Raw genomic sequence first — 25775 nt, 5'->3', positions numbered from 1 at the left:
GACGTGTAGTTCCGCTTCGAGGCCGATGGGCTTGATAACAACGCGAGGAAGAACGAAACAAAAATAAATTAGATAAAACTTCAATAGAATAACAAGTTTATCAGATTTTCGTTGGAATAAATATGCCTGGATTCACCTGCTGTGTCCCTGGCTGCTACAACAACTCTCATCGGGACAGAGAGCTGCGGTTCTACACATTTCCAAAGGATACCACGCAAAGGGAAATTTGGCTCAAGAACATCTCCCGGGCCGGGGTGAGCGGTTGTTTTAGTACCTTCCAACCCACTACTGGACACCGCGTCTGTAGCGTACACTTTCCCGGTGGCAGAAAGACCTATACCGTTCGAGTACCGACGCTCTTCCCGCTGAGAGGAGTGAATGAACGCAAGAACCGAAGAGGCAGGAACAGGAAAGCGTCTGCGGCGGCTTCTGTTACAGCCCCCAGTCCAGGTAGTATTGTCATCACAAACGTTGTTTCGACAGCCCCAGATGCCGCTGAGACCGCTCAGAGCGATGCAGTCACCGACACAGCTGCTACTGATGGCCCTATCGTGGTGCAGATCGGCCCGGACGGCGAATACCTCGGACCTGTAAATCCAGCCGCGCAGGGTGACGGGTCCTGTTTTACTGCAGTCGTCTCCAGCTCCACTGACCTGGCTGGGGGCGACGACCCCCCTGCAGACGCCGCGGCCGCTGCCCAGCAGCAGACTGTGCAGTACTACAGCGTTGTAAGCAACCCGCTGGACCACGCGTACTCGCTGACAACCGGGACCACCTCGGCCGAACTACTTCGGAAGCTGAACGAGCAGCGGGACATCATCGCACTCATGGAAGTGAAAATGAAGGAGATGAAGGCAACCATCCGCCAGCTGCGCGTGACCGAGGCCAAGCTACAGGAGGAGGTGCGAGAGCGGGACCGTTTGCTCTCGGCAGGAGCAGCCGTAAAGAAAATGTGACCATCATTCCCACCCAAAGGATGGATAGCTAAAGACCGTCGCGACCTAAGACTTTAACGTGAGATGAAGGGGGTCCGTGGAGAACAGCACAAACCCTCTTTTTTACGAAAGCGATGACAATTTATTTTCAATAGAAGAGATACAAACTTTTTGGTCTACTCATGCTATTTTTGGCTATCTAGTTGATAGTAATAATCCCATAGTTGCCTATAAAACATTGCCCAATTTAGTCCACCCGTGTGTTTGCTAAATGCAAGCAGCCTTTTAGGGGATTAGGGGAGTGTAAAAACATTGGCGAATGCGTTCTTGTGGATTGCCTGGCTGCAACTCTGTAGCCTACTTTCTACAGAACAGGGGGATGGGGGAATTATTAGGCCATTTTTTTTGTTGTTGTTGAGCTGTTTGTATGTCAATGTCTGCAGTTGAATTCTCATTGCAGTATATTAAACACCAGCTTTTCAGCTCAGATGTCATCCTCCAAAACAAGGTTGCTTTGTGACTCTAGCTGTGGGAAGATGTGTTGGGCATCATAAAAGTATGTGTGCTTATGAGTTGCCTATTTCCACAAGAGACCTGTCTTGATCCATGGCTCTATCTGGTTGCAAGGCGTTTACACCACCTAAAGGTTCACTGTGTCTCAACCTTCTCCCAAATAGTTTGATACAGTATCTGTAGTTGCCACTCACGTATGGATATTATGTTAACCTCTGACTGTTGAACTTTGACCTGACAGCAATGACTGTTCTTAAACCATAACCATTTGAAGTAAATTTCATTTTGAAATAATATATCCTGAGTTGTTTCTTTATCTGTTTAAATTGATGCATGAGTGTTATTCTTGGATATAGCTCAGTAGGCTGGATAGTGACATTGGTGCAGTGATCATGCAGCTGATGTCTATCATTTCTATTCCCCTTTTCAATTGAAACAGACTTTCTCTTAGAGAAATCCACTTATAGTGAACATCAAAGGGATCTAGAATCATGACTTAATCTTATCTTGATTATTGGCCTGATGTATGGTCAAGTTCTGCAAAAAAATACCTAGTTAAGCTGCATCTGGCCCAGAACAGAGCTGCACGTCTTCCTCTTCACTGTAATCAGAGGGCTAATATTAATACTATGAATGTCAGTCTCTCTTGGCTAAGAGTTGAGGAAAGACTTGACTGCGTCACTTCTTGTTTTTATAAGAAATGCGTTGGACATTCCTAATATTTTGCATAGTCAACTTACACACAGCACTGGCACACACACTTACCCCACCAGACATGCCACTAGGGGTCACAGTCCCCAGGTCCAGAGCAAATTCAAGTAAATGTACAGCATTATACAGAGCCATGAGTGCATGGAACTCCCTTCCATCTTATATAGCGCAAGTGAACAGCAAACCTGTTTCAAAAAACAAATAAAGCAACACCTGATGGCACAATGCCTGTTCCCCATGTGACCTACTTGTGTGTTTGTACTGACATTCATGTGTAACTGATAGATACACACATACACACTACATGTTGTTTTTAAATGTAAATTGTAAAGTCTTTTGTCTGTAATGTATTTTTCGTTAAGTGTCGGACCCCAGTAAGTCTAGCTGTCGCCATTGGCGTCTGCTAATGGGGATCCTAATAAATCAAATTAAATGACTAGCTCACATTAAGGAATATCTGGTATGGGGAGTTCATTTTCAAAATTAAGTTTGAATCCTCTCACCAGACCTGCTGCACTATACAGAGACTGTAGATGGCACTACACTACAGCTTGGACATCAATGTCACTGGACTTTCCCCTCCCCATTCTGTCTGTCTAGTGTGCATCCCTATAGGTCACCTTTTCTCTATCTTTCTGCATCTCCCTTGGCGGATCATGGTCCACTATCTTACCTTCCTCTGTTGTATGGGACCTTATGCATTCTTACCCCTGTCCTTAGCATCAGTAAACTGTACATTTATAAATCTTTGTTACTTTCTATTGTATTATTTTGTTGTAGATTCTATCTATTAGTGAGTGACTTATCTTTAGCAAAGACTAATTCAAATCGATTTATCAGAGTTAAATAAAGGTTCAATAAAAAATGTAAAAATTAAAAGAGCGAGATGTGATTAGCATTGCAACGTAGCAACAGATTTTGGCAACAGATTTGGCAACAGATTTTCATGCGAATATTCTAAAATCCGCATAAAAACTATACGCGCATTTTCCCACCAGAGATGTTTCCATCAAATTAATTTGTCGCTGATTAAAGGCGTTGCGTGATGACGTAATACACGTAAAAATACTTTTTGTGGTTAAATGACCATGCACCAAATAAAGAAGAGAAGTTAAATAGGTTTCCACCGCATTTTCAACTTAACTGATGGTTTTATCACAAACTATGTTGCGTTATATAGCGAGTGTGCACACTCTTGGGACGTGCGCTTTAGCGGTGTTGGTTAGATCTCACGTATAGCCTACATAGTGAGATTATTATTATGGACGAAATAGCGAGATTATTTTTATTTGTCAAATGGCAGCCAAACATCGGTTATCATGTCACCATAACAAGACCCTCGATATTTATTGGAAAGGAGCATCAAGCTCATAACCTTGCACTTTCACCACCCTGTGAAAATCACCATCATTTATTTAATTTGTAGTCTAATAAATTGCATGGTTTCCCAAATCTTAGTTGGAGGACTACACATGTCATCGAGTGACTTCAAGTTTACTTCGATATGATGGTTATTGTATCAATATTCGCGCATAAAAGCGTTTCCATCGACATATCTCGTATGATTAATTTTACTGACACAAAAAGATCCCATTATGTCTAGCGTATTGAATTTTGTCAACATTTGGAATATTTTCATCTGGCTCGTCATGAAATGTTTTATCCTACATCTAGCATAAAAAGGTTTAATGGAAACCTCCTTAATTTGTATGGATTAAAAAGCACTGGATAGTCAAACACACTATGAGGATTGCCAAATTATAACAGTGTAGTTTAAGGAAAGGAGACGAGGAGGCCAAGTAAGAGTATTGATATGCACCCTCAGTCTTCTGACCATACCACTCTGAGGCTCCACTGCTGGTTAGCAAAGGGTTTGTCTGAGGGCTGACCCCTCACATGAAAGCTCAGAGCTGTTTCCCAGGGTAGGTAACCTGTATGTGTGTATGTTTGTTAGATAGTGTGTAAATTGTGTGTGTGTGTGTGTGTGTGTGAATATTCTGTGTACATTGCATTGCTAGTTATTTTGGAGTTTAAAGATCAATGATGTGTGTAAACTGGATGACTCACTATGTAGTTTGTGTATATACAGTGGGGAAAACAAGTATTTGATACACTGCCGATTTTGCAGGTTTTCCTACTTACAAAGCATGTAGAGTTCTGTCATTTATTATCATAGGTACACTTCAACTGTGAGAGACGGAATCTAAAACAAAAATCCAGAAAATCACATTGTATGATTTTTAAGTAATTAATTTGCATTTTATTGCATGACATAAGTATTTGATACATCAGAAAAGCAGAACTTAATATTTGGTACAGAAACCTTTGTTTGCAATTACAGAGATCAAACATTTCCTGTAGTTCTTGACCAGGTTTGCACACACCGCAGCAGGGATTTTGTCCCACTCCTCCATACAGACCTTCTCCAGATCCTTCAGGTTTCGGGGCTGTCGCTGGGCAATACGGACTTTCAGCTCCCTCCAGAAATGTTCAATTGTGTTCAGGTCTAGAGACTGGCTAGGCCACTCCAGGACCTGGAGATGCTTCTTACGGAGCAACTCCTTAGTTTCCCTGGCTGTGTGTTTCGGGTCGTTGTCATGCTGGAAGACCCAGCCACGACCCATCTTCAATGCTCTTACTGAGGGAAGGAGGTTGTTGGCCAAGATCTCGCGATACATGGCCCCATCCATCCTCCCCTCAATACGGTGCAGTCGTCCTGTCCCCTTTGCAGAAAAGCATCCCCAAAGAATGATGTTTCCACCTCCATGCTTCACGGTTGGGATGGTGTTCTTGGGGTTGTACTCATCCTTCTTCTTCCTCCAAACACGGCGAGTGGAGTTTAGACCAAAAATCTCTATTTTTGTCTCATCAGACCACATGACCTTCTCCCATTCCTCCTCTGGATCATCCAGATGGTCATTGGCAAACTTCAGACGGGCCTGGACATGCGCTGGCTTGAGCAGGGGGACCTTGCGTGCGCTGCATGATTTTAATCCATGACGGCGTAGTGTGTTACTAATGGTTTTCTTTGAGACTGTGGTCCCAGCTCTCTTCAGGTCATTGACCAGGGCCTGCCGTGTAGTTCTGGGCTGATCCCTCACCTTCCTCATGATCATTGATGCCCCACGAGGTGAGATCTTGCATGGAGCCCCAGACCGAGGGTGATTGACCGTCATCTTGAACTTCTTCCATTTTCTAATAATTGCGCCAACAGTTGTTGCCTTCTCACCAAGCTGCTTGCCTATTGTCCTGTAGCCCATCCCAGCCTTGTGCAGGTCTACAATTTTTATCCTGATGTCCTTACACAGCTCTCTGGTCTTGGCCATTGTGGAGAGGTTGGAGTCTGTTTGATTGAGTGTGTGGACAGGTGTCTTTTATACAGGTAACGAGTTCAAACAGGTGCAGTTAATACAGGTAATGAGTGGAGAACAGGAGGGCTTCTTAAAGAAAAACTAACAGGTCTGTGAGAGCCGGAATTCTTACTGGTTGGTAGGTGATCAAATACTTATGTCATGCAATAAAATGCAAATTAATTACTTAAAAATCATACAATGTGATTTTATGGATTTTTGTTTTAGATTCTGTCTCTCACAGTTGAAGTGTACCTATGATAAAAATGACAGACCTCTACATGCTTTGTAAGTAGGAAAACCTGCAAAATCGGCAGTGTATCAAATACTTGTTCTCCCCACTGTATGTATATTTGTCATATGTTTGCCACTGAAAGAATGTACCTTTTCAGCTGACATGGGTACAGGAATTATATGTGTGACAGAGAGAGTGAGAGAGAGAGAGAGAGATGAATGGAGAGAGGGAGGTTCCTGATCCTAATCTGGATTTATTCTCTACCCCAGGTCCCAGTAGAGTTATGTAATGACTTAATCTAGGCCTGTCAATCAAATTTACACAACTCTTTCTCCCTTTCCCTATCCCCTCTTTCTCTCTCTCTCCCCCCTCTCTCTCGCTTTCACCACACACAGTATCTGCGAAGCGTAGCCACTCATGTATAATCATTTCACTGTCTCTTCCTTAGTGCCTCTTAATCAAATAATAGGAATCAAATTCCCTAAAACAATGTGCATGACTCCGCTGCCTCTCCTATCATGGTACTTTCAAGAGGAAACCCTATGTCATTAAAGAGTATTACAAGATTAAAGTATAACACTGTGTTTTGTCGTGAATGTCTATGAATTATATATTTTTTACAAAACAAACAATTAATGACATCCTCTATCAACAATCCCATGCCAAAGCTCTCAGTAGTCATCGCGTGACTTGTGTAAGTGACCACACTGCCATGCATCGTTCCAAGTGGATTTGCCTCTATTTGTAAGGATTTACATTTGCTTTTGTGGCACATTTCTTCCTTTGGTTATGTTAAGCCTGTTTAACCTTGTTTGCCCATGTTGATTTCGTTAGCCTGTGTGTACTCTGGTGCTATATATTCTACTGTCCTTGCCTTTCATTGTTAGCAATTGTTCTCCTCTATTCTCTGAACAACCATAGAGATAAAGCCCATACGCTTTATCTGACCATAGTGTTCCTACTTCTTAATCTACCTAAACCGATCCTCAAATCTATATGAAGATGCCATCCATTGAACTGTGGGAGATTAAACAGCAGTGTGACGATTGTGGCTCTCAGCTTCCTGTCATGCCGAGACCCTTATTCTGCAATCAGATAGTCAGGGATATTGTGTATAGGACCTAATCTCAATCCCTGCTTCCAGTTGTCATTTTGATGATAACACACACACACACGCACACGCACACGCACACACGCACACGCACACACACAGAGAGGGGCATAGCAGGTATCTCCAGAGGCAGACAGGCAGTCAGATTATTCAGAAGTTAATGGTTGTATTAAACCGCAGATTACTGTTGAGATATTGTTCATCCCATGTGTGACTGTCTACAGATGTGAAACAGGACTTATCTACTAATGCACCTAGCACCAGCCATCTGGGGGGCATGGAGGGTGGAGCAGGGGGCATACAGTGGGAAGTGGGTTGTTAAAACTGTCTGTAAATGTCTATAATACAAAGGCTCAACCAGGTAGGGCTGTCATTAGACGGTGGGCAGAGGGAAACTCCATATATGATCTGTGTGTGGGTAACTAATGTTGCCTGAACCACCCCCCATCCTCTGGGAGCTGAGTGTCCCAGAGTGTCCCCCTGTGATTTCGAGCTCGTCTCTCCCAGGTGGGCCGGATTCTCTAATCCTCACTGGGATCTCATCCATCTGCCCGCTTCTTCCCAAAAATCGGATTATTTAACCCAGCACAGCCCACCTCACCGCCCTAGAAAAAAAGACATAGCCCCACACAGGCAGAAACTGTCAAAATATACAGTATATGTGTGTGGGGTTGGATAGGACAGATTTACTGAGTAATCTCAATAAACCCAGAATAAATTCCGTTCATTGAGTAATAGTAACTCTAAACATCTGGAATTTATGGGTCTGTGTTAGGGAGTATTTCCCCTCTTTTGTAACAAACTGTTCTGCAAACTAAACTCAGCAAAAAAAGAAACGTCCCTTTTCAGGACCCTGTCTTTCAAAGATAATTTGTAAAAATCCAAATAACTTCACAGATCTTCAAGGGTTTAAACACTGTTTCCCATGCTTGTTCAATGAACCATAAACAATTCATGAACATGAGAGAGAATAAAGTAGACGGCACACGTCAAACGTTTGATTTATGACCCTATGTCCGGATGACGTGTGCATGCCCATATTTGGGCATCCGGTTAGGACATCCTGGCAGGAAGTTATCACGTGCTTATGCCCATATATGGGCATCCTGTTCCTGTTCTCACGCCTTAGAGTGAGTGTGAATTTATGTATATAATGCATCTATTCCTTTGACGTTGTCATGATGATTGATGTCTAGGGACCTCTTTGAACTGGGGGGTGTGGTGTTTGAACATTTCAAAGAGTATGGCCCCCCCACCCCCTGTTTTATTGACCTTAGGGCTGTTGTCTATGAAACAGGAATGTCCTGGGGTATTGGGGTTGGCAGACGTATTATAAATAAAGCCCAGAACAAGACATGCGGCCCCAGAACACTAAACAAGATTTTAAAAATAAAACCCTGAACATTAAACAGAAAATGATGTCTCCTAGGCCAATTCTCGGGGTGCTATGCGTCTCTTGTCATGAACCCAATGACAAAAGCCTCGAGGAAGTTCTGTGTGAGGCCCCAGAATGTTTTAAAGGAGTTTTGGGTACGAGTGAGGGACATTTGTCTTACATATTCCAACCGGAGGATTTTACGGTTAAGATATTCACAGACAGCGGCCCCAAACCCCTTTATCATGCAAAACCCGTGAGTTTTTCTCCTGCTCTGCGGATGAGAGAAATCTTTTTATGAGAAGGAATTACAGAAGGGACAGGTGGGTAAAGACAAAGTCTTTCACGTGGAGGAAATTCTAGATCAAAAGAGAGAAAAGGGTAAAAAATGGGTGCTGGTCCGCTGGAAAAACTGGCCCCAAAAGTTCAACAGTTGGGTATTAGAGCACGATGTGGTGGAGGCATCGGGGGTTAACTTAAACCCTCATGCATGATAAATACACCATCATTCACGTGTACACAGGAGTGCATCATGGAACACAGCGGCTTCTACCTGACTCTCCCCAGTAATGCGTCTGCACATATATATCGTAATAATCAGAGTTTGAATTATACAACCAATTTTCCAAAGCCTATAGAGTTATCAGAGGCCTGGGAAGTAGGTCTCAGCGAGATTACATACCCCCATAGTTGGTATAATATCAAAGATAAGGACCGTGATTTTTATTGCAAACGGATATCGGAACCTGCAAAACTTATTAAGCTTAAAAAAGGGTTCTATAGAACCGTCGACAGGATCGTCTCAGAGTTGAATGAACTCCTAACCCTGAACAATATGGAAATACTCCTGATCTACAACCCTATACATAAACGTGTACAAATCTCAGGGGATGCTGACGGGGATATAAAGACCAGCGGTAATTTAGCCTACATGTTGGGGATGGGTCCCAATAAATGGACGTATGTGAAAGATAAATTATTCCCATTCCCTGCGGATATGCAGTACATGCAGGATTTTACAACATATTTGTGTATACCGACATCATATCCTAACAAAGGGTCGGGAACAGCTGTGTGCCCCTCCTGAGAACAGTTCATATAGACGGAAAGGACGGGGACATAGTCACTGTCACCTACGACAAGCCACACTACCTACCTGTAAGAAATAAATATATTGAAAACATTCTGGTTGAGCTTAAAACAGATCAGAACGAAAACATAGAATTTACTTATGGTAAAACGATTGTAAAACTCCACTTTAGACCCACCAAAACCTCTCTACATATATAATATTAGTATTATTTATTTTTATAAACATAATACAAATAAATTAAAAAGGGTTATGGACCACCAACATCTCGACCCTAACCGCTATGTCTCATACTATGTTGCTCAAGTGGGTAATGGGTTACCCGGCTATTATGGATCCCCGACCATGTAAGGTTCGGGGATAGGAGGTATATTTCGTAACCTCTTTAGGATGGTTTTACCGTTTATGAAGAGAGGCCTCAGCATAGCCAAACCACATTTAAAATCAGCGGCTAAAAATATATTAAGTGAGGTTGTGGCCAATGCTATGACCAGAAGGGCATCACCAGATGCCGAGCATCAAGAAGGCTCGGGGCTTATGATATTGTCTCGAAGACCAAAAAAGAGACCTCCGGGTATAAGGCGCAGGCTTGCTCCTAAAAAGCGGAGGTTAACAGTTAAAAGAAACTCAGTAAGTCAAAGACGTGGTAAAGTGAGGAGGTCTGGACCAGAAACGACAAAAAGAATACTCTGAAGTATTTTCTAAAAGAACAAGCAACCTGGCTCTTTTACACCGCATGTCCTCTGAAGCTTTAAAGACAGAGCTCGATCTTTTCACAGCCCCCTTAACTCAACATTCAATAGAGGTCCAGTTATGTGGAGATAGCCCCACTCTCTGCCATTACCGACAACGGTCCTATAGAATTTTTCATACCAGGCCACGGTGACAACTATCTGGACCTCAACAACACCTTGGTGCATTTGCATCTAAAAGTGACCAAAAGAGATGGTACTAATATTGCAGGCGATGCCAAAGTGAGTCTCATTAATTACCCAGTGGCCACCATCTTCTCCCAAGTGGACGTGACTTTGGGTGAACGCCTAATCAGTCAAAGCAGTGCCACATACCCTTATAAGTGTAACGGTCGTCTTTCGGTGAGTGAGTAGACCAAGGCGCAGCGGGTGATGAATACATAATGTTTTATTGACAAGACGGAAAAACACGAAAACGAAATACACTTGAAATATTTAACAAAATAACAAAACGAACTAGACAGACCTAAACTATGAATTTACATGAAACGAGGAACACATAAACGAACGAGACGAGACAGTACCGTGTGGTGCAAAATACACAGACACAGCGACAATCACCCACAAACAAACAGTGAGAACAACCTACCTTAATATGACTCTCAATTAGAGGAAAACGCAAAACACCTGCCTCTAATTAAGAGCCATACCAGGCAACCCAAAACCAACATAGAAACAGAAAACATAGACTGCCCACCCAAAACTCACGCCCTGACCATCACACACATACAAAACAACAGAAAACAGGTCAGGAACGACAATAAGGCCATCATGGAGTGTTTACTCAACTACTCCGAAGACACTCAAGACACAATTCAGCGCCGGGCTGTTTAGCAAGGATACTGCAGGAATCTCTATGGAATCGACAGACCCTTCCACCGGTGCAAACAAAGGACTGGAGGCACGTGCTCTCTACTGTGCCGAATCTTGAGAGTTTCATTTGCTAGGGCCTATACACTGTGACATTTTCTTTCAAGAACTTTTACTCTTAAATTTGGTTGATTTAAGACTAAAATTAACCAGGGCCAAGGATGAGTTTTGCCTGATGTCTGCCCAGGACGGGGACTTTAGTTTAAAAGTGTTGGGGGCAACGCTTTTTATTAAAAAAGTGTCTGTATCTCCGGCAGTTCGTCTGGGTCACTCACAGGCTTTGATGAAAGGAAATGCCCTTTACCCTCTCCAAAGAATTACCATGAAAACCTTTAGCATACCTGTGGACAATAGAATCTGCAGTCAAGAAAACCTATTTCTAGGCCCTTTACCTCGATACGTGGTTATAGGTCTGGTTGATCAAGCCTCTAATACGGGCAGCTTAGATTTAAAAAAACTTTAATTTTCAACACTTCAATGCAGAGTATATAGTTCTCTGTCAGGAAGGACGTCAGGTCCCTTCTAAGGCTTTCCAACCGCAATTTAAGAACCACATATTTGTGTGAGAATTCTACAATCTATTCCTGGCTACAGGGAGGCATCTAAAAGATCTCTCTTTACCTATTGACAGAAATGATTTTGCAGAGGGTTACACATTGTATGCTTTCAATTTATCACCTGATGATGACACCTCAGGAAATCTGTCTGTGGTGTCCCAAGGTAACCTCAGGCTGGAAATGCGTTTCCATACACCTTTAGCCTGTACAGTTAGCATGATTGTTTATGCATGCTCTGATTCAATCTTGGAAGTGAATGCCCGAAGACAGGTCTTAGTGGATTATTATTAAGGATCGTTGAGCAAAGACATGAATACCCAAGAGTTGGAAGGGCTCATGAGCCGATTGATTGGAAAATAATTTTGTGGAGTGTTGGCTTGTGATGAATTACCTATTGAGAAATGGCCGTAGCGGCCTGCCATGTTTATTGTCAATACCCATCCTAAACACATGCCGGGTGAACATTGGCTAGCTGTGACATTAGAAGAGGAAGGAGGAAGAAAAATCTCAACTTTTTTTGATTCCTACGGCTTTCACATTTCCCCTAATCTATTAAAGAATTTTTGACCAAAAAATGGATCAAAGATATACTACAGCATAAAACAAGTGCAAGATAACCTTTCCACTACATGCGGTCAACACTGTGTATTCTACCTATGCCAAAGAGCCCGGGGAGTTTTTTTTGAAGATGTTATGTCTCTTTTTAAGGATGATTTAAGAAGTAATGATAACGTTGTAGCTTTTTTTGTTAGAAAATCTCAAAAGTGTTCAAATATGTGTCCTTTAAGACCGTGTAATCAAGGCGTATGCTCACGTCAAATGTTTTAAGAATGCCACAAATGTTAAATTGCTTAATTTTTCAAATAAAATGTATTGAATTTAATCATCGTCATTCAATAGTCTGACCACCCAGAGATCGGGATTAGGAAAAGGTCCGGAGACGTTCAGGGGGGTAAATGAGTTATCATCATCCCTTTCATAGGGGGGCGGGGTTGTTGGGGTATCTTTAGGGGTGCTGTATCTCGTTGAAGGTTTTTGTTTTAAAGCTTGAATCTGTTGACAAAGCTTATAGTTGGGTACCCACGAGAGGGGAATGTTGAGGATTGCCAGGGCCTTAAGAAACTGACGCCACCCGGGAGGTCTTCTGTCATCAGCAACCTTGTGGGCAGCCGTGGTACTTTTAAGCAAGTCAAGCATATGTGAACCCCTGACAACAGCGCCCTGAAGGATAAACTCTCCTTTGTCATTCCAAGTAGCGGTTCCCTTTGAGTCTTTTATCTTGTTCATAATGTATCTAACATTATCATCTTTTAAAGGGTCCGGTAGGGAAAGCGTTAAATGGTTGGTCTCTCTCTCCCCTTGTTTTACCAAGGCCAAATACCTTTGCAATAGGTTTGTGTATTTTTTGACCTTATCATAGGGGTTCAATCCTTTTCGGTTCAAAATATCCTTCATGGCCGTATCCAAATCATTTTCCGCTGTTTGTCTAATATTTTCAGGACCCTGCATTTGTTTTTTTAAGTCTATCCAACTCTTGTTGTGGCACCAAATACATTTTTTTGGCCATCACACTCGGGGTTCAACCCCCACGTCTGGCAGCGATAAGGCTGGTGATGAAGGGCACGGCTATACTTAGTAAAGGTAGAAGAAAACCCCCAGACTGTTGTATGCTATGTCTTTTCTTTTGAAGACTGGCAAAGAGTTTGATCGCGGTCTTTTGTCTCTTTAATTTTTTCAATTGGGTCAGGGTGAGTGGAATGCGTCCTTTGAGAAGATTCAAAGCGATCTCACATAGGGATCATATGAGATCTGAAGAACAGTGACCCAAGATGGCCTTCCGTTCTTTAGCTGTAGACCCAACTAGGCTTCTTAAGAGGGGCAGGTTTCTTTTTAAACGCAAAGACATAGCTGTAACTTTTTAGGAATGTACGCAGCCGGCCACTCCCATGGGAACAGACCGGTTCGTAGCCTCAGGTGTTCTGGAGTATTTGCTTTTAAATCCACGATTGAAATAAGAAAATGGCGCTTTGGTAGCGTCCTCATAGCTCTCCATAAAGTAGGATTTCCTTCCCGGGTACATCTGCTGAGCTAGAGTGTTCATTTGTAGTTTGTCTCTAGGATTTTTGAACAAAACCATGTAATTGGCGTTCAAACTAATGGTACGGCTATTTTTACCTTGGTGAAACACATTCTGCACCAAGTAAAGCACGGACAGGTTTCTATGATGAGTATATTGGGTAAAAGCTTGTGCAATTTCGGGATGTTCGCTACCTGCAAATAGCATATCGTCCAAAACCAGCAGATTGTTTTTAGGGAGAAGTTCATCATCAGAGAGGGATTCAAGTATTCCTTCAACAAACTTGATTTTTATTTTCTTCAATAATTCATCATACATAGGTTGATAACACGAATAACACCACACAATATTATCAGGCTTTTGAGATAACACATGTTCAGAATTCTCTAAAATACTTTTTACAAAACACGTTTTACCAATATTTGATGGGCCTGCGATTAAGGCCAAAAATGGTAGTTGCAACCGGGGTCAAAACCTTCTACAGCAGTCATTATATCTTAAGCTTTAAGACACACTGGGGGGCTTGTAGCATAAGTCAGTAGCCAAAGGGCAATGTGGTCCCGTCAGGCAATAGCAGTCTCTTGTCATAGACTACCCTGAATATTTTAGTAAGTGGGGCGTTCCTTAGATCGAAGCCCTTTTTATTCATAACAATTTCTTTGTAGGAGCTCAAAATCTCCAAGTCACTATTCCTGTCGTTTATGAACCCCTCGACCAAGCATGTGATTGATTCCAAGTTTACACGCGGAGCATTTTCATAGTTTTGAGTCACGCCTTTGGCTTTCAACACCACGTGATTGTCTTTAGTCCTAAAAGCATAGCTTTTGGGACCACAGGAGGACCATTCTGTGATATGGTCACCCTCTTCGAGTTCACTCGTTAAACCACCCAGATAGTTGCTAAGTGGGGGGTTCCAATCACCCTGTTTGCTTACATAGACCACAGAGTCTGTGTCGTGGTAAAGAACCCGCCTCTAAAGCTGTTCCATGAGGGTGTACAGTTCAAGTCAGCCATAGGCCGTGGTAAATGCTGCAAGAAACACATTTACATTACCCGGGGGTAGAACCCACTTCTTGTTACGCCTCCATAGCACCAGGGCAATGTCTTCACTCAAGAATGAAAAATGTGAAATTTCGTATTGGTCCGAAAAAACTCATTCCAAAAATTCTTCGGGGTCTTTAATGATCGACGTTGTTAGCATATTGCATCTCTGCGATAATTTGCCCCAAAGTGAGTTCAAGTACAATTTCGACACATTTCTTTTGGTTTTGTTGACCTCTATTCTGTCAGGGTCAAGAAGTATACCTTCTCTGTCATGATAGTCTTGAATGTACTTGTCTTTGCTCTCTTGATCTGTGACCGATGCAGGATAGCCTGAAGCAAATTGCTTGCATCTCAAGAAGGTCTTGATGTACTCTTTAAAAAGAGTGTCTGATTTCCTGGAAAAGTTCCACACTTCAAAGATTTTGGCCACACGATACCCCATCTCTAGAGCCTTAGAGAATTCAACTGAGTCCCATACACCTGTCAGGGCTCTTTCTTGATCTGAGTGATCACAAGGGTTTTCCTGGTTGTTGTTTTCACTGCAGGTGCGACAAAGGGGAAAGAAACGTTTTCCTTGAGGTCCCTTGTAAGGCAACACTGGTATTAACAAACCCCTAGGAGGGTAGACAGTTGCTTTGATCAGACCAAAATAGTTTCGGTGTAAGTCAAAGTTGCGGTGAATAATTTCCGGATGCCCCATAGGATAGCATGAGGAACTCATTACATGAGGATAAAGGAATGTAAAATCTACATATCATATTGTCTCGTCGGGTTGCGCTACATACCGCAATGTCAAAGCATTGGTACGGCCTCCATACAAGGCCTGTCGTGGTTCCAGGGGTTCTGGTGGGTCATAGCTGGAAAGGAAGGCTCGAACATGAGGATCAGACTTTTTGAGGGCGGTCCATTCATGCTCCCACACCACCTCCACTTTTAACCCGTAAGTAGCCTGTAAAGAATCCAATTGTCTTGAAACTCTTGGTACATTTCCCCAAAAGTCTTTTGGGTTAGGACACACATGGCCTGGGGCACAAAGCAACATTTACAACCGTGGAAGAAACAACCGTTGTACTCATACACGGTCTCAACCCCGTCAATCTGTGTGTATCCATCTACATGGTAAGAGTCAAATGCCTTCTCCCCCCGATTCAAAGCATGTTGAATAAAAATGTCTTTATCCTGGGCCAAGTACTCCAACCATTGAATGGACCCACTAGAGTATGACTTGAATTTGCGTCGGTAGTTGTCAGACGAGGGGATAGCTATAGATGCTGTAGGTAGAAAGTGTGTACGATAGGTTTTCATGCATGCCGATGCAATAGTTGTACAACTCCAGGGGTCAATGCCGGCATCTTTGATTACCTCTTCTCTGAATCTGAGGCATCCTTCACGAAGTATAACCACATCATTGTCACAGTATGATTCCATCTCTTTATGGAAATCAAAGGGGCCATGTCTTACTGTCTCGTACCACGTCATGAATCTCTCACGCTCTTTGGGAGACATTTGATCACACCCGTACATTTCGGGGCTGGGATAAGATCCAATATAATGTAGATTCTCCTCAGATATGAAGAAGTGGGGGAACCAGCCTTTCACAGAGTTTTCAAAACCCAAGGCCTCTGGCATTTGAGCCAATTTCATGGGTAAGAAGCTTAAACCGTCAATGTATCTCTGGTTGAAGGCGGGGTCTACAAAACACAAGATTTTACTACCTTGAGCTATGACACTGGGTGCAACGCCTTGCTGTATCAAGGGGTTCAGAAGAAGGTAGGAGTCATAGGCTCTAGCATCGTGCGCTATAAACGTGAAGTTTCTGTACTGGGGTTTTCTAAAGTGTTTTAGAAAGAACAGTGCACAATTGGGCCCCTTGACAGACCACTTTTCACCCTTGAAAGTCATGGTAGATACTAAAATAGGCAAATTAACCCCTGTTTGCTGATTTGTCTCAAAATCATAGAACACGTATTTCTCTGAAAGTTCATCTTCAGCCAAGGGCTGAATATAACATTCGTGTGGCACTTCTTGAACCACTCTGCTTTTCAAAGGCCCTTTACAGATTGGACAATGTATGATTCCACACACATGCGGTTTTAGGGCTATCTATTTTAAGGTTGTAATTGCAATGGCATTTTGGACATTTCTAGTTAATGTCCAACTGCTTACAGATTTACAGGCCTTGGGGTGCCATGTTTCAATTTTGTGTTTTTCGTAACAGTAGGCCGAACGACATGTGCGGTGGCAATCCTCACAGGGTGTCAAGTTTAAGGGTTGCATAGGACAATTTTCATCCAGACATACTGAACAGTTATAACGGCATGAGTGCCCCCCCCCCCCCATTCGGGTGTAGCCGGTATGGCACGATGGACAGACATATGGTGCGCCTAAAAACGCTGTGATGTTAGTAACGGCATAGTAATGTTTGTTTTACACATAAAAGTACAGAATCTGAGGATGAGGTTGGAGGTTGTTTTGGAATTTCAAGAGAGCTGCATTAGCTCTACTGTGGTACAAAACCACAATCTTGATATTCAGAAAGTTTTCAAATTTGACTATGTCAGAGAAAGCCACAGCATCCTGCATACCTAGACCCACAGCAGTTTGGAGCTCTCTAGCCGTTTGTAACGCCGCTAGATCAGTACATCCAGAATTGAGTAAATGGGATAGACCTATTGCAAAGCATAGCTTATTACCAGGATTGTAAACGTTTATGAGGTAGGCCCTTTTATTGCTTATGATTTCTGATTGCATTAGGCTATCTAGCTTCCTTCTCTGACCCCACAACCCTGGGGTTGACATATTATTTGCACTACAAGCTCGAGGGTCCTTTCGGCTATGACGGATAAATTTGACTGAACAAGTCGTTCTAGCAGGGCGATAAATTGTTCAAGATCTGCTTCGCCATTGAGTAAAATAAGAGATACTGTCACGATCGTCGTATGGTGAAAGAGAGGAGGACCAAGGCGCAGCGTGATAATGATACATCTTCTTTTATTCAAGACGAACACGAAACGAAAGATACTATACAAACTAAACAAAACAACAAACCGACGAACGTGAAGCTATATAAACAATAAGTGCAGACACAAGCAACTTACACATAGACAATCACCCACAACCTACCTAATGACTATGGCTGCCTAAATATGGCTCCCAATCAGAGACAACGATAGACAGCTGTCTCTAATTGAGAACCAATCTAGGCAACCATAGACTTACATAAACACCTACAATGAACACAACCCCATGAACTCTACAAACACCCCCTGGACAATACAAACACCCTAGACGAGACAAAAACACACAAACATCCCCCATGTCACACCCTGACCTAACTAAAATAATAAAGAAAACAAAGATAACTAAGGCCAGGGCGTGACAGTACCCCCCCCCCCCCACCCCCCTCCCCCCAAAGGTGCGGACTCCGGCCGCAAAACCTGACACAGAAGGGGAGGGTCCGGGTGGGCCTTCCTACGGCGGTGGCTCGGGTGCCGGACGTGGACCCCACTCCACCATAGTCAATACCCGCTTAGGTGGCTTCCCAGGAACGAGGACCCTTGCAGCGAGTCCCGGACTGAAGACCATCGTAGAGGGCGCCACTGGACGGAGGGGCAGCTCCGGACTGAGTGGTAGCTCCGGACTGAGGGGCAAGTCCGGACTGAGGGGCAGCTCCGGACAGAGGGGCAGCTCATGACTGAAGGGCAGCTCATGACTGAAGGGCAGCTCATGACTGAAGGGCAGCTCATGACTGGAGGGCAGCTCATGACTGGAGGGCAGCTCATGACTGGAGGGCAGCTCATGACTGGAGGGCGGCTCATGACTGGAGGACAGCTCATGACTGGAGGACAGCTCATGACTGGAGGGCGGCTCATGGCGGGCGGCTCTGGCAGCTCCTGACTGGCGGGCGGCTCTGGCAGCTCCTGACTGGCGGGCGGCTCTGGCAGCTCCTGACTGACGGATGGCTCTAGCGGCTCGGGACAGACGGGCGGCTCTGACGGCTCGGGACAGACGGGCGGCTCTGACGGCTCGGGACAGACGGATGGCTCAGATGGCGCTGGGCAGGCGGGCAGCTCAGATGGCGCTGGGCAGGCAGGCAGCTCAGATGGCACTGGGCAGACGGACAGCGCAGATGGCGCTGGGCAGACTCTGGCCGGCTGAGGCGCACAGTAGGCCTGGTGCGTGGTGCCGGAACTGGTGGTACCGGGCTAAGGACATGCACCTCAAGGCTAGTGCGGGGAGCAGCAACAGGACGCACAGGGCTCTGGAGACACTGCTGCCTCCTCATACCACCGCCTCTCGGCTCTAGGTGCCTCCAGCTCCTCACGAGGGCGGCGATACTCTCCAGCTTGAACCCAAGGTCCCTTACTGTCCAGTATTTCTTCCCAAGTCCATGAATCCTGTGTTCGCTGCTCCTGCTGCTGCTGCCGCTTACCACGCTGCTTGGTCCGATTGTGGTGGGTGATTCTGTCACGATCGTCGTATGGTGAAAGAGAGGAGGACCAAGGCGCAGCGTGATAATGATACATCTTCTTTTATTGAAGACGAACACGAAACGAAAGATACTATACAAACTAAACAAAACAACAAACCGACGAACGTGAAGCTATATAAACAATAAGTGCAGACACAAGCAACTTACACATAGACAATCACCCACAACCTACCTAATGACTATGGCTGCCTAAATATGGCTCCCAATCAGAGACAACGATAGACAGCTGTCTCTAATTGAGAACCAATCTAGGCAACCATAGACTTACATAAACACCTACAATGAACACAACCCCATGAACTCTACAAACACCCCCTGGACAATACAAACACCCTAGACGAGACAAAAACACACAAACATCCCCCATGTCACACCCTGACCTAACTAAAATAATAAAGAAAACAAAGTTAACTAAGGCCAGGGCATGACAGATACCGTGTTATGCAGGCTATCTCCACAAATTTCCAACTGTAAGACATCACGTGGTTCGCCATAATCTCTTGCCCTGTCTAAGAGTTCGTTCAGTGTCCAATATCATTACGTAAAACACAGCATAGTCAAGATTCTGATTCACCCATGTGAAATTGAAAAACTGTCGAATCTCTGTATTGTTGAATTTATTTCGGTACACAACCCGAACACTTCTATCAATACCGTCTCCATCCTGATTTATTAGACAATTTTTCAATTCCTCAAAAATGTCGTATTGCGTTTCAGACTCTTCTGACAAGGGCGTTAATGGCTGGTTTTGTGGGGTGTGCGGTGCAGAAGTAGATCTCAGGCTCTCGTTCATCTGGGTAATTATCGATATGAGGGCTCCGGGAATCTGTGATAACAGGTTTTCATCGGTCAGCCCTGACTCATTCATTTGATTAATAATTTCTATGAGTTCGGCTGGAATCTGTGATAATATGCTTTCATCTATCGGTATTGTGTCTGCTACCCCCGCCTCATTCATATGGTTAATTATAGCTTGGGGTTCTGGCGGTATCTGTGATAACAGGTTTTCAACTGTCTCACCTATGTCTGTTGGCTCAGCCATTTGGATAATTAATGATGTGTGTTCTTGGGTTATTCTGGAAGGATCCGTGTTACACATATGATTTTAGGGCCTGTATTTGCGTTTTTTAATCGGATTGCTATTTAACATACGTGGAATTGCTCTATGCCAGAAGGATAGATTCTGACGGTATTGTCGCTCGAGTAAAACACCCATTCGTTTGTGTAGCAAAACCTTTCGGGATTTTAGAGCCCTGGAAAAGTCTGTGAAAAATCTAGCTTGTTCTATTTCAGATCCGGGTGTTGCCACCAAAGAATTTGCTGGATCAAGAAGGTTGGCCGCATCCCATAATAACCGGTCAACTGCCTCTGAAATGTAATTTAAAACGTTGAAATCCTCCGGTTTGGTTGTTTCATTGGGAATGTTCAGTGAGCCGGAATCCTCCACGTGCTCTAGATGTGTGAGGTCTTCTGTGCCGTTATACACCGGGGAGGAGTCTGAAAGAAAATAATACATACATAATAGGATATTAAACATAAAAATATGTTAGATTAAAAAAAAAGTCAAATATATTTCAGGTATAATACTATATATTAACAATACATAATTAAAATACCTCGGCTTTTTTGACGAGGGCTGTTCTGACGAATCGCGGAAACCGGGGGGGCTTGACTTTTTTCATCAAGCATTCCCGATTCTGCCGGGACTGTCTCGTTAGAGCCTGAAAAAAACATTATTTGTCCTTGTTTTAACATATTCAAGCCTAAAAATGTATAAATAATAAAATATGTATAACTAATAATATACACAGTATATACACTGCTCAAAAAAATAAAGGGAACACTTAAACAACACAATGTAACTCCAAGTCAATCACACTTCTGTGAAATCAAACTGTCCACTTAGGAAGCAACACTGATTGACAATACATTTCACATGCTGTTGTGCAAATGGAATAGACAAAAGGTGGAAATTATAGGCAATTAGCAAGACACCCCCAATAAAGGAGTGGATCTGCAGGTGGTGACCACAGACCACTTCTCAGTTCCTATGCTTCCTGGCTGATGTTTTGGTCACTTTTGAATGCTGGCGGTGCTTTCACTCTAGTGGTAGCATGAGACGGAGTCTACAACCCACACAAGTGGCTCAGGTAGTGCAGCTCATCCAGGATGGCACATCAATGCGAGCTGTGGCAAGAAGGTTTGCTGTGTCTGTCAGCGTAATGTCCAGAGCATGGAGGCGCTACCAGGAGCCAGGCCAGTACATCAGGAGACGTGGAGGAGGCCGTAGGAGGGCAACAACCCAGCTGCAGGACCGCTACCTCCAACCTTTGTGCTAGGAGGAGCAGTTGTAGCACTGCCAGAGCCCTGCAAAATGACCTCCAGCAGGCCACAAATGTGCATGTGTCTGCTCAAACGGTCAGAAACAGACTCCATGAGGGTGGTATGAGGGCCCGACGTCCACAGGTGGGGGTTGTGCTTACAGCACAACACCGTGCAGGACGTTTGGCATTTGCCAGAGAACACCAAGATTGGCAAATTCGCCACTGGCTTCCTGTGCTCTTCACAGATGAAAGCAGGTTCACACTGAGCACATGAGCACATGTGACAGACGTGACAGAGTCTGGAGACGCCGTGGAGAACGTTCTACTGCCTGCAACATCCTCCAGCATGACCGGTTTGGCGGTGGGTCAGTCATGGTGTGGGGTGGCATTTCTTTGGGGGACCGCACAGCCTTCCATGTGCTCGCTAGAGGTAGCCTGACTGCCATTAGGTACCGAGATGAGATCCTCAGACCCCTTGTGAGACCATATGCTGGTGCGGTTGGCCCTGGGTTCCTCCTAATGCAAGACAATGCTAGACCTCATGTGGCTGGAGTGTGTCAGCAGTTCCTGCAAGAGGAAGGCATTGATGCTAGGGACTGGCCCGCCCGTTCCCCAGACATGAATCCAATTGAGCACATCTGGGACATCATGTCTCGCTCCATCCACCAACGCCACGTTGCACCACAGACTGTCCAGGAGTTGGCGGATGCTTTAGTCCAGGTCTGGGAGGAGATCCCTCAGGAGACCATCCGCCACCTCATCAGGAGCAGGCCCAGGCGTTGCAGGGAGGTCATACAGGCACGTGGAGGCCACACACACTACTGAGCCTCATTTTGACTTGTTTTAAGGACATTACATCAAAGTTAGATCAGCCTGTAGTGTGGTTTTCCACTTTAATTTTGAGTGTGACTCCAAATCCAGACCTCCATGGGTTGATCAATTTGATTTACATTGATCATTTTTGTGTGATTTTGTTGTTAGCACATTCAACTATGTAAAGAAAAAAGTATTTAATAAGAATATTTCATTCATTCAGATCTAGGATGTGTTATTTTAGTGTTCCCTTTATTTTTTTGAGCAGTGTATATAATGGCTTCATACCGTGTCCATGGAGCGCCGTCTCGTGAAGCCCTGTCCAGTAGTCATTTTCAGGAGGGGATGATTCTGAGCAATGTACTAGAGCGCGTGTTGTGCGTTGCTTGTTTGGGTCAGGAACATGGAGCAAGCGGGTGAAGGTTCCCGGGGGAGTTGACGGGGGACGTTTAAATCCTCTGTTCTCGGTGTGTTTGAGAAAACGTTCGTACAGAACGGGAGATTTGCGTCTGTGTCATCTGATGTGTCATCTGCTCCGCCAAAGCCGTTCAGGGTCCATAAGGAGCCCGTTATCCTTCTTGGCTGTATGTCAGCTGTAAACACAAAAATAGCTTTTAATATTTTTATTTTTTTAATGTATAAATATTCTTGTGTATGTGATTATTGGACTTATGTCTACAATAATGTGACGGGGATTGGCTGCATGCGTTTTGCTCCTGAGAATCGGCGTCTAACGCTGTCTGTTCCAGATCATTTAACCCTCTGAGCAGCGACGTAAAGGATGGAGAACCTACAAACGTTAGATAATATTAACGTTAGATAATATTAACATTTTATATATCCGATATACATTTTTAACTTATACGAATACGTGCATTGCCCCCCGTTTAAAACACATATAACTCATGTTTAATATTACAATAATATCAATAATATTCAAACAATTCCCCGCCTCCAAATCTAATATATATTTTTTCACTAACTCACCTTCAAAAATCACCATTAGGATGGATTCACAGATTATCTTTTAACTGTTCGGTCTGATAACTCGTCTGGGCTGTTGGCCTGTGGGGTTTGTAGTTGCGCTAAAGTCGTGCGAACAGATTGGAAAGTATCTGTTTCACTAGACTCATTCTGCGGTCGTGTCCTTAACGAGAGATAGTACGGAATGAGTTTACAGAGCAGGGGTGACGTTTTTTTCCCGGGCGATATCCTGTATGCTAAAAATGGTCCTGGAGTACCAGGAGGGGGTGTTGAGACATTCTGTCTGCCGGTATTGCATTTATGCTTCATAGCAGCTTGGGGGGTGTCCGATGTAAATTTATAGACCGGGGTGACGGCACCGTTAGTATATGCGCTGATTAGAAATAACAATGTTTTGAGGGGGGACAAAATGGCGCCGTAGAGAGAACACTGTGTTTCAGCGAACTCCCGTGGCATTCGTGAATGTATATTTTTTCATTAATCTCCTAGCTTGAAAAAGTGGCACAATTGGCTAAATAAGTTATCCTACAATGAGTCTTGACGGTTATTTCTCAAAAATCTCTGACAAAATGCCCAACAGAACTACTAAGAACTTGACCAAAACCACCATCCCTGTAGATGTGCAGGAGGAGCTAGCTTACGTTAGCGAAGCTAACACCATTGCGGATCCAGGCACAATGGACCTGGTGATTCAAAAGATGACGGATAACATTACTAAAGTGATCGATGTTAAGATAAGAACGGTCTTGGAAGCAATAGCAGGCCATTCAGCTGAACTACAGAGGGTTGTCAAACGTGTTAATGAGGCGGAAGGAAGAATTGCTACAGTGGAAGCTTCAACTACATCTATGGACACTAAGAGAAAAGCACTTGAGAAACAGGTGCGCGAAATGGCGGAGCACATTGACGACTTGGATAATCGAGGACGCAGATGCAATATTCGTGTTGTGGGACTCCCGGAAATTTCTGAAGGGACACATTCAGTACATTTTTTTGAGGAATGGATCCCTGACTACCTACAAATGGACACTAAGGCTGGTCTTGTGAAGCTGGACAAAGCCCATCGCTCTCATGCACCGATACCCGGTCCCAACCAGCGCCCACGGCCAGTGGTTATAAAGTTCCTCAACTTCACCGACAAGCAGCAAGTCATGGATGCGGCTAGAAACATCGGTTCTGACGGTAGTCAACGTAAAGGTCCAAAGGTCTCATTCTTCAATGATTATTCCACAGCGGTTGTACGAAGACGCAAAGGGTTTGATGAGGCGAAGGCTCGACTCAAGAGAATGAAGATGGACTACGCACTGCTATCCGGCCACATTGAAGATTATGGTCAACGGATCGCCTAAGAAACTCTACACACCTTAAGAGGCTGCTGCGTTTATTGACTTTCTCGGGTAAATAACTTTAAGCTGCACCTCCACAGCATTGGATAACTTTTTTATTTTATTTGAATCTGATCATGAAACAGTGGTGTGAGTTCTCACATGCTCCGGTTCAGTAATATTCGTATTTTTATTATTTTTCTTGCTAAAGTAACTGCCGCTAAAGCTCAGGCTGAGATATGGGTGAATCTATATTGGTGCCCAGGCTTGGTTTTAGGTGGAAGAGCCTCAATCTCCTATTGATTTTCATTTACATATATATAAAGGATGAGGCTATTGAGTGGCAATGCAGACTTAAGAGTCTACATTGGAAAGTTGAAATCCCCTGCATGGTAGCTAGTGGGAAAACCCCCTTTTGGATCTTTACATGTTTAATTTTTGGGTTTAGTATAGTTCGAATTCAGGGTTTATATATCGTTTGTTTATGCTCGGTGAGATAGAAGAGAGTTCAACACATGGAAAAAGGTACCAACCCACTTTTACAGTAGGATTCAGTCTGGATATTGAATGGTCAAGGTGCATTGGCAGGTAACAGAGTCAGACTGTGTGTATGTACATGGAACATTAGAGGGAGCCATAACCCCATTAAAAGGAAGAAGGTACTGTCTTTTTTGAAAAAAGAAAATATTGATATTGCCCTATTGCAAGAAACTAATTTGGATGATAAGGAACATCTGAAATTACAACAAGGGGGGTTTGGGTTAGGGTTAGGGTTAGTGTTAATAAGTGTTTTTCTCATCATTTACATCCAGAAATAGAGGTGTAGCAATTCTTGTGAAAAATAACTTACCACTTAAGGTCTTGAATTGTGTGAAAGATAAATTTGGTCGCTTTGTTATAATTAATGGTACTTTACAAGGGCAGAACATCTCCATAATGAATATTTACTTCCCCACTGCCCACCCCCCTGATTTCCTCACTAAGGTTTTTCTAGACATTTCAGAATTAAACTCAGACACTGCAGTGGTTGGAGGAGATTTTAATTGTTTGTTGAACCCCCTTATTGATAAGTTTCCCAGTGGGAACTTTTCACCCCTCCAACAGAGAGTTCACTTTTTTTCTCTGCACCTCATGGATGTCAGACTAGAATAGATTACTTTTTAATGCCCAGGATGTCTTTGCAGTCTGTTTTATCCGCTAGGATAGGAAGCATAGTC

At 43.8% G+C, this 25775-nt stretch overlaps 1 protein-coding gene and 1 long non-coding RNA gene across 2 annotated transcripts; one reads left to right on the top strand and one right to left on the bottom strand.

Annotated features, from left to right (window-relative positions):
- On the top strand, positions 1–1744 carry LOC129854220 (THAP domain-containing protein 11-like). Its single transcript, XM_055921017.1, has one exon. It carries the CDS (start codon positions 123–125, stop codon positions 954–956), a length of 834 nt encoding a protein of 277 aa, XP_055776992.1. The 5' UTR covers positions 1–122; the 3' UTR covers positions 957–1744.
- A 17391-nt stretch (positions 1745–19135) lies between these two features.
- LOC129852803 (uncharacterized) lies at positions 19136–20822 on the bottom strand. The gene is made up of 2 exons (XR_008759050.1): positions 20729–20822; positions 19136–20609 (listed from the first exon to the last, which is right to left on the bottom strand). It is a non-coding gene; the product is annotated as an uncharacterized LOC129852803 (long non-coding RNA).
- Positions 20823–25775: the final 4953 nt, after the last annotated feature.

Source organism: Salvelinus fontinalis, chromosome 4, assembly GCF_029448725.1.
Source record: "Salvelinus fontinalis isolate EN_2023a chromosome 4, ASM2944872v1, whole genome shotgun sequence".
Taxonomy (NCBI): Eukaryota; Metazoa; Chordata; class Actinopteri; order Salmoniformes; family Salmonidae; genus Salvelinus; species Salvelinus fontinalis.
Note: the sequence above shows the minus strand (reverse complement) of the source record. Positions and strands in the feature narration are given on the sequence as shown.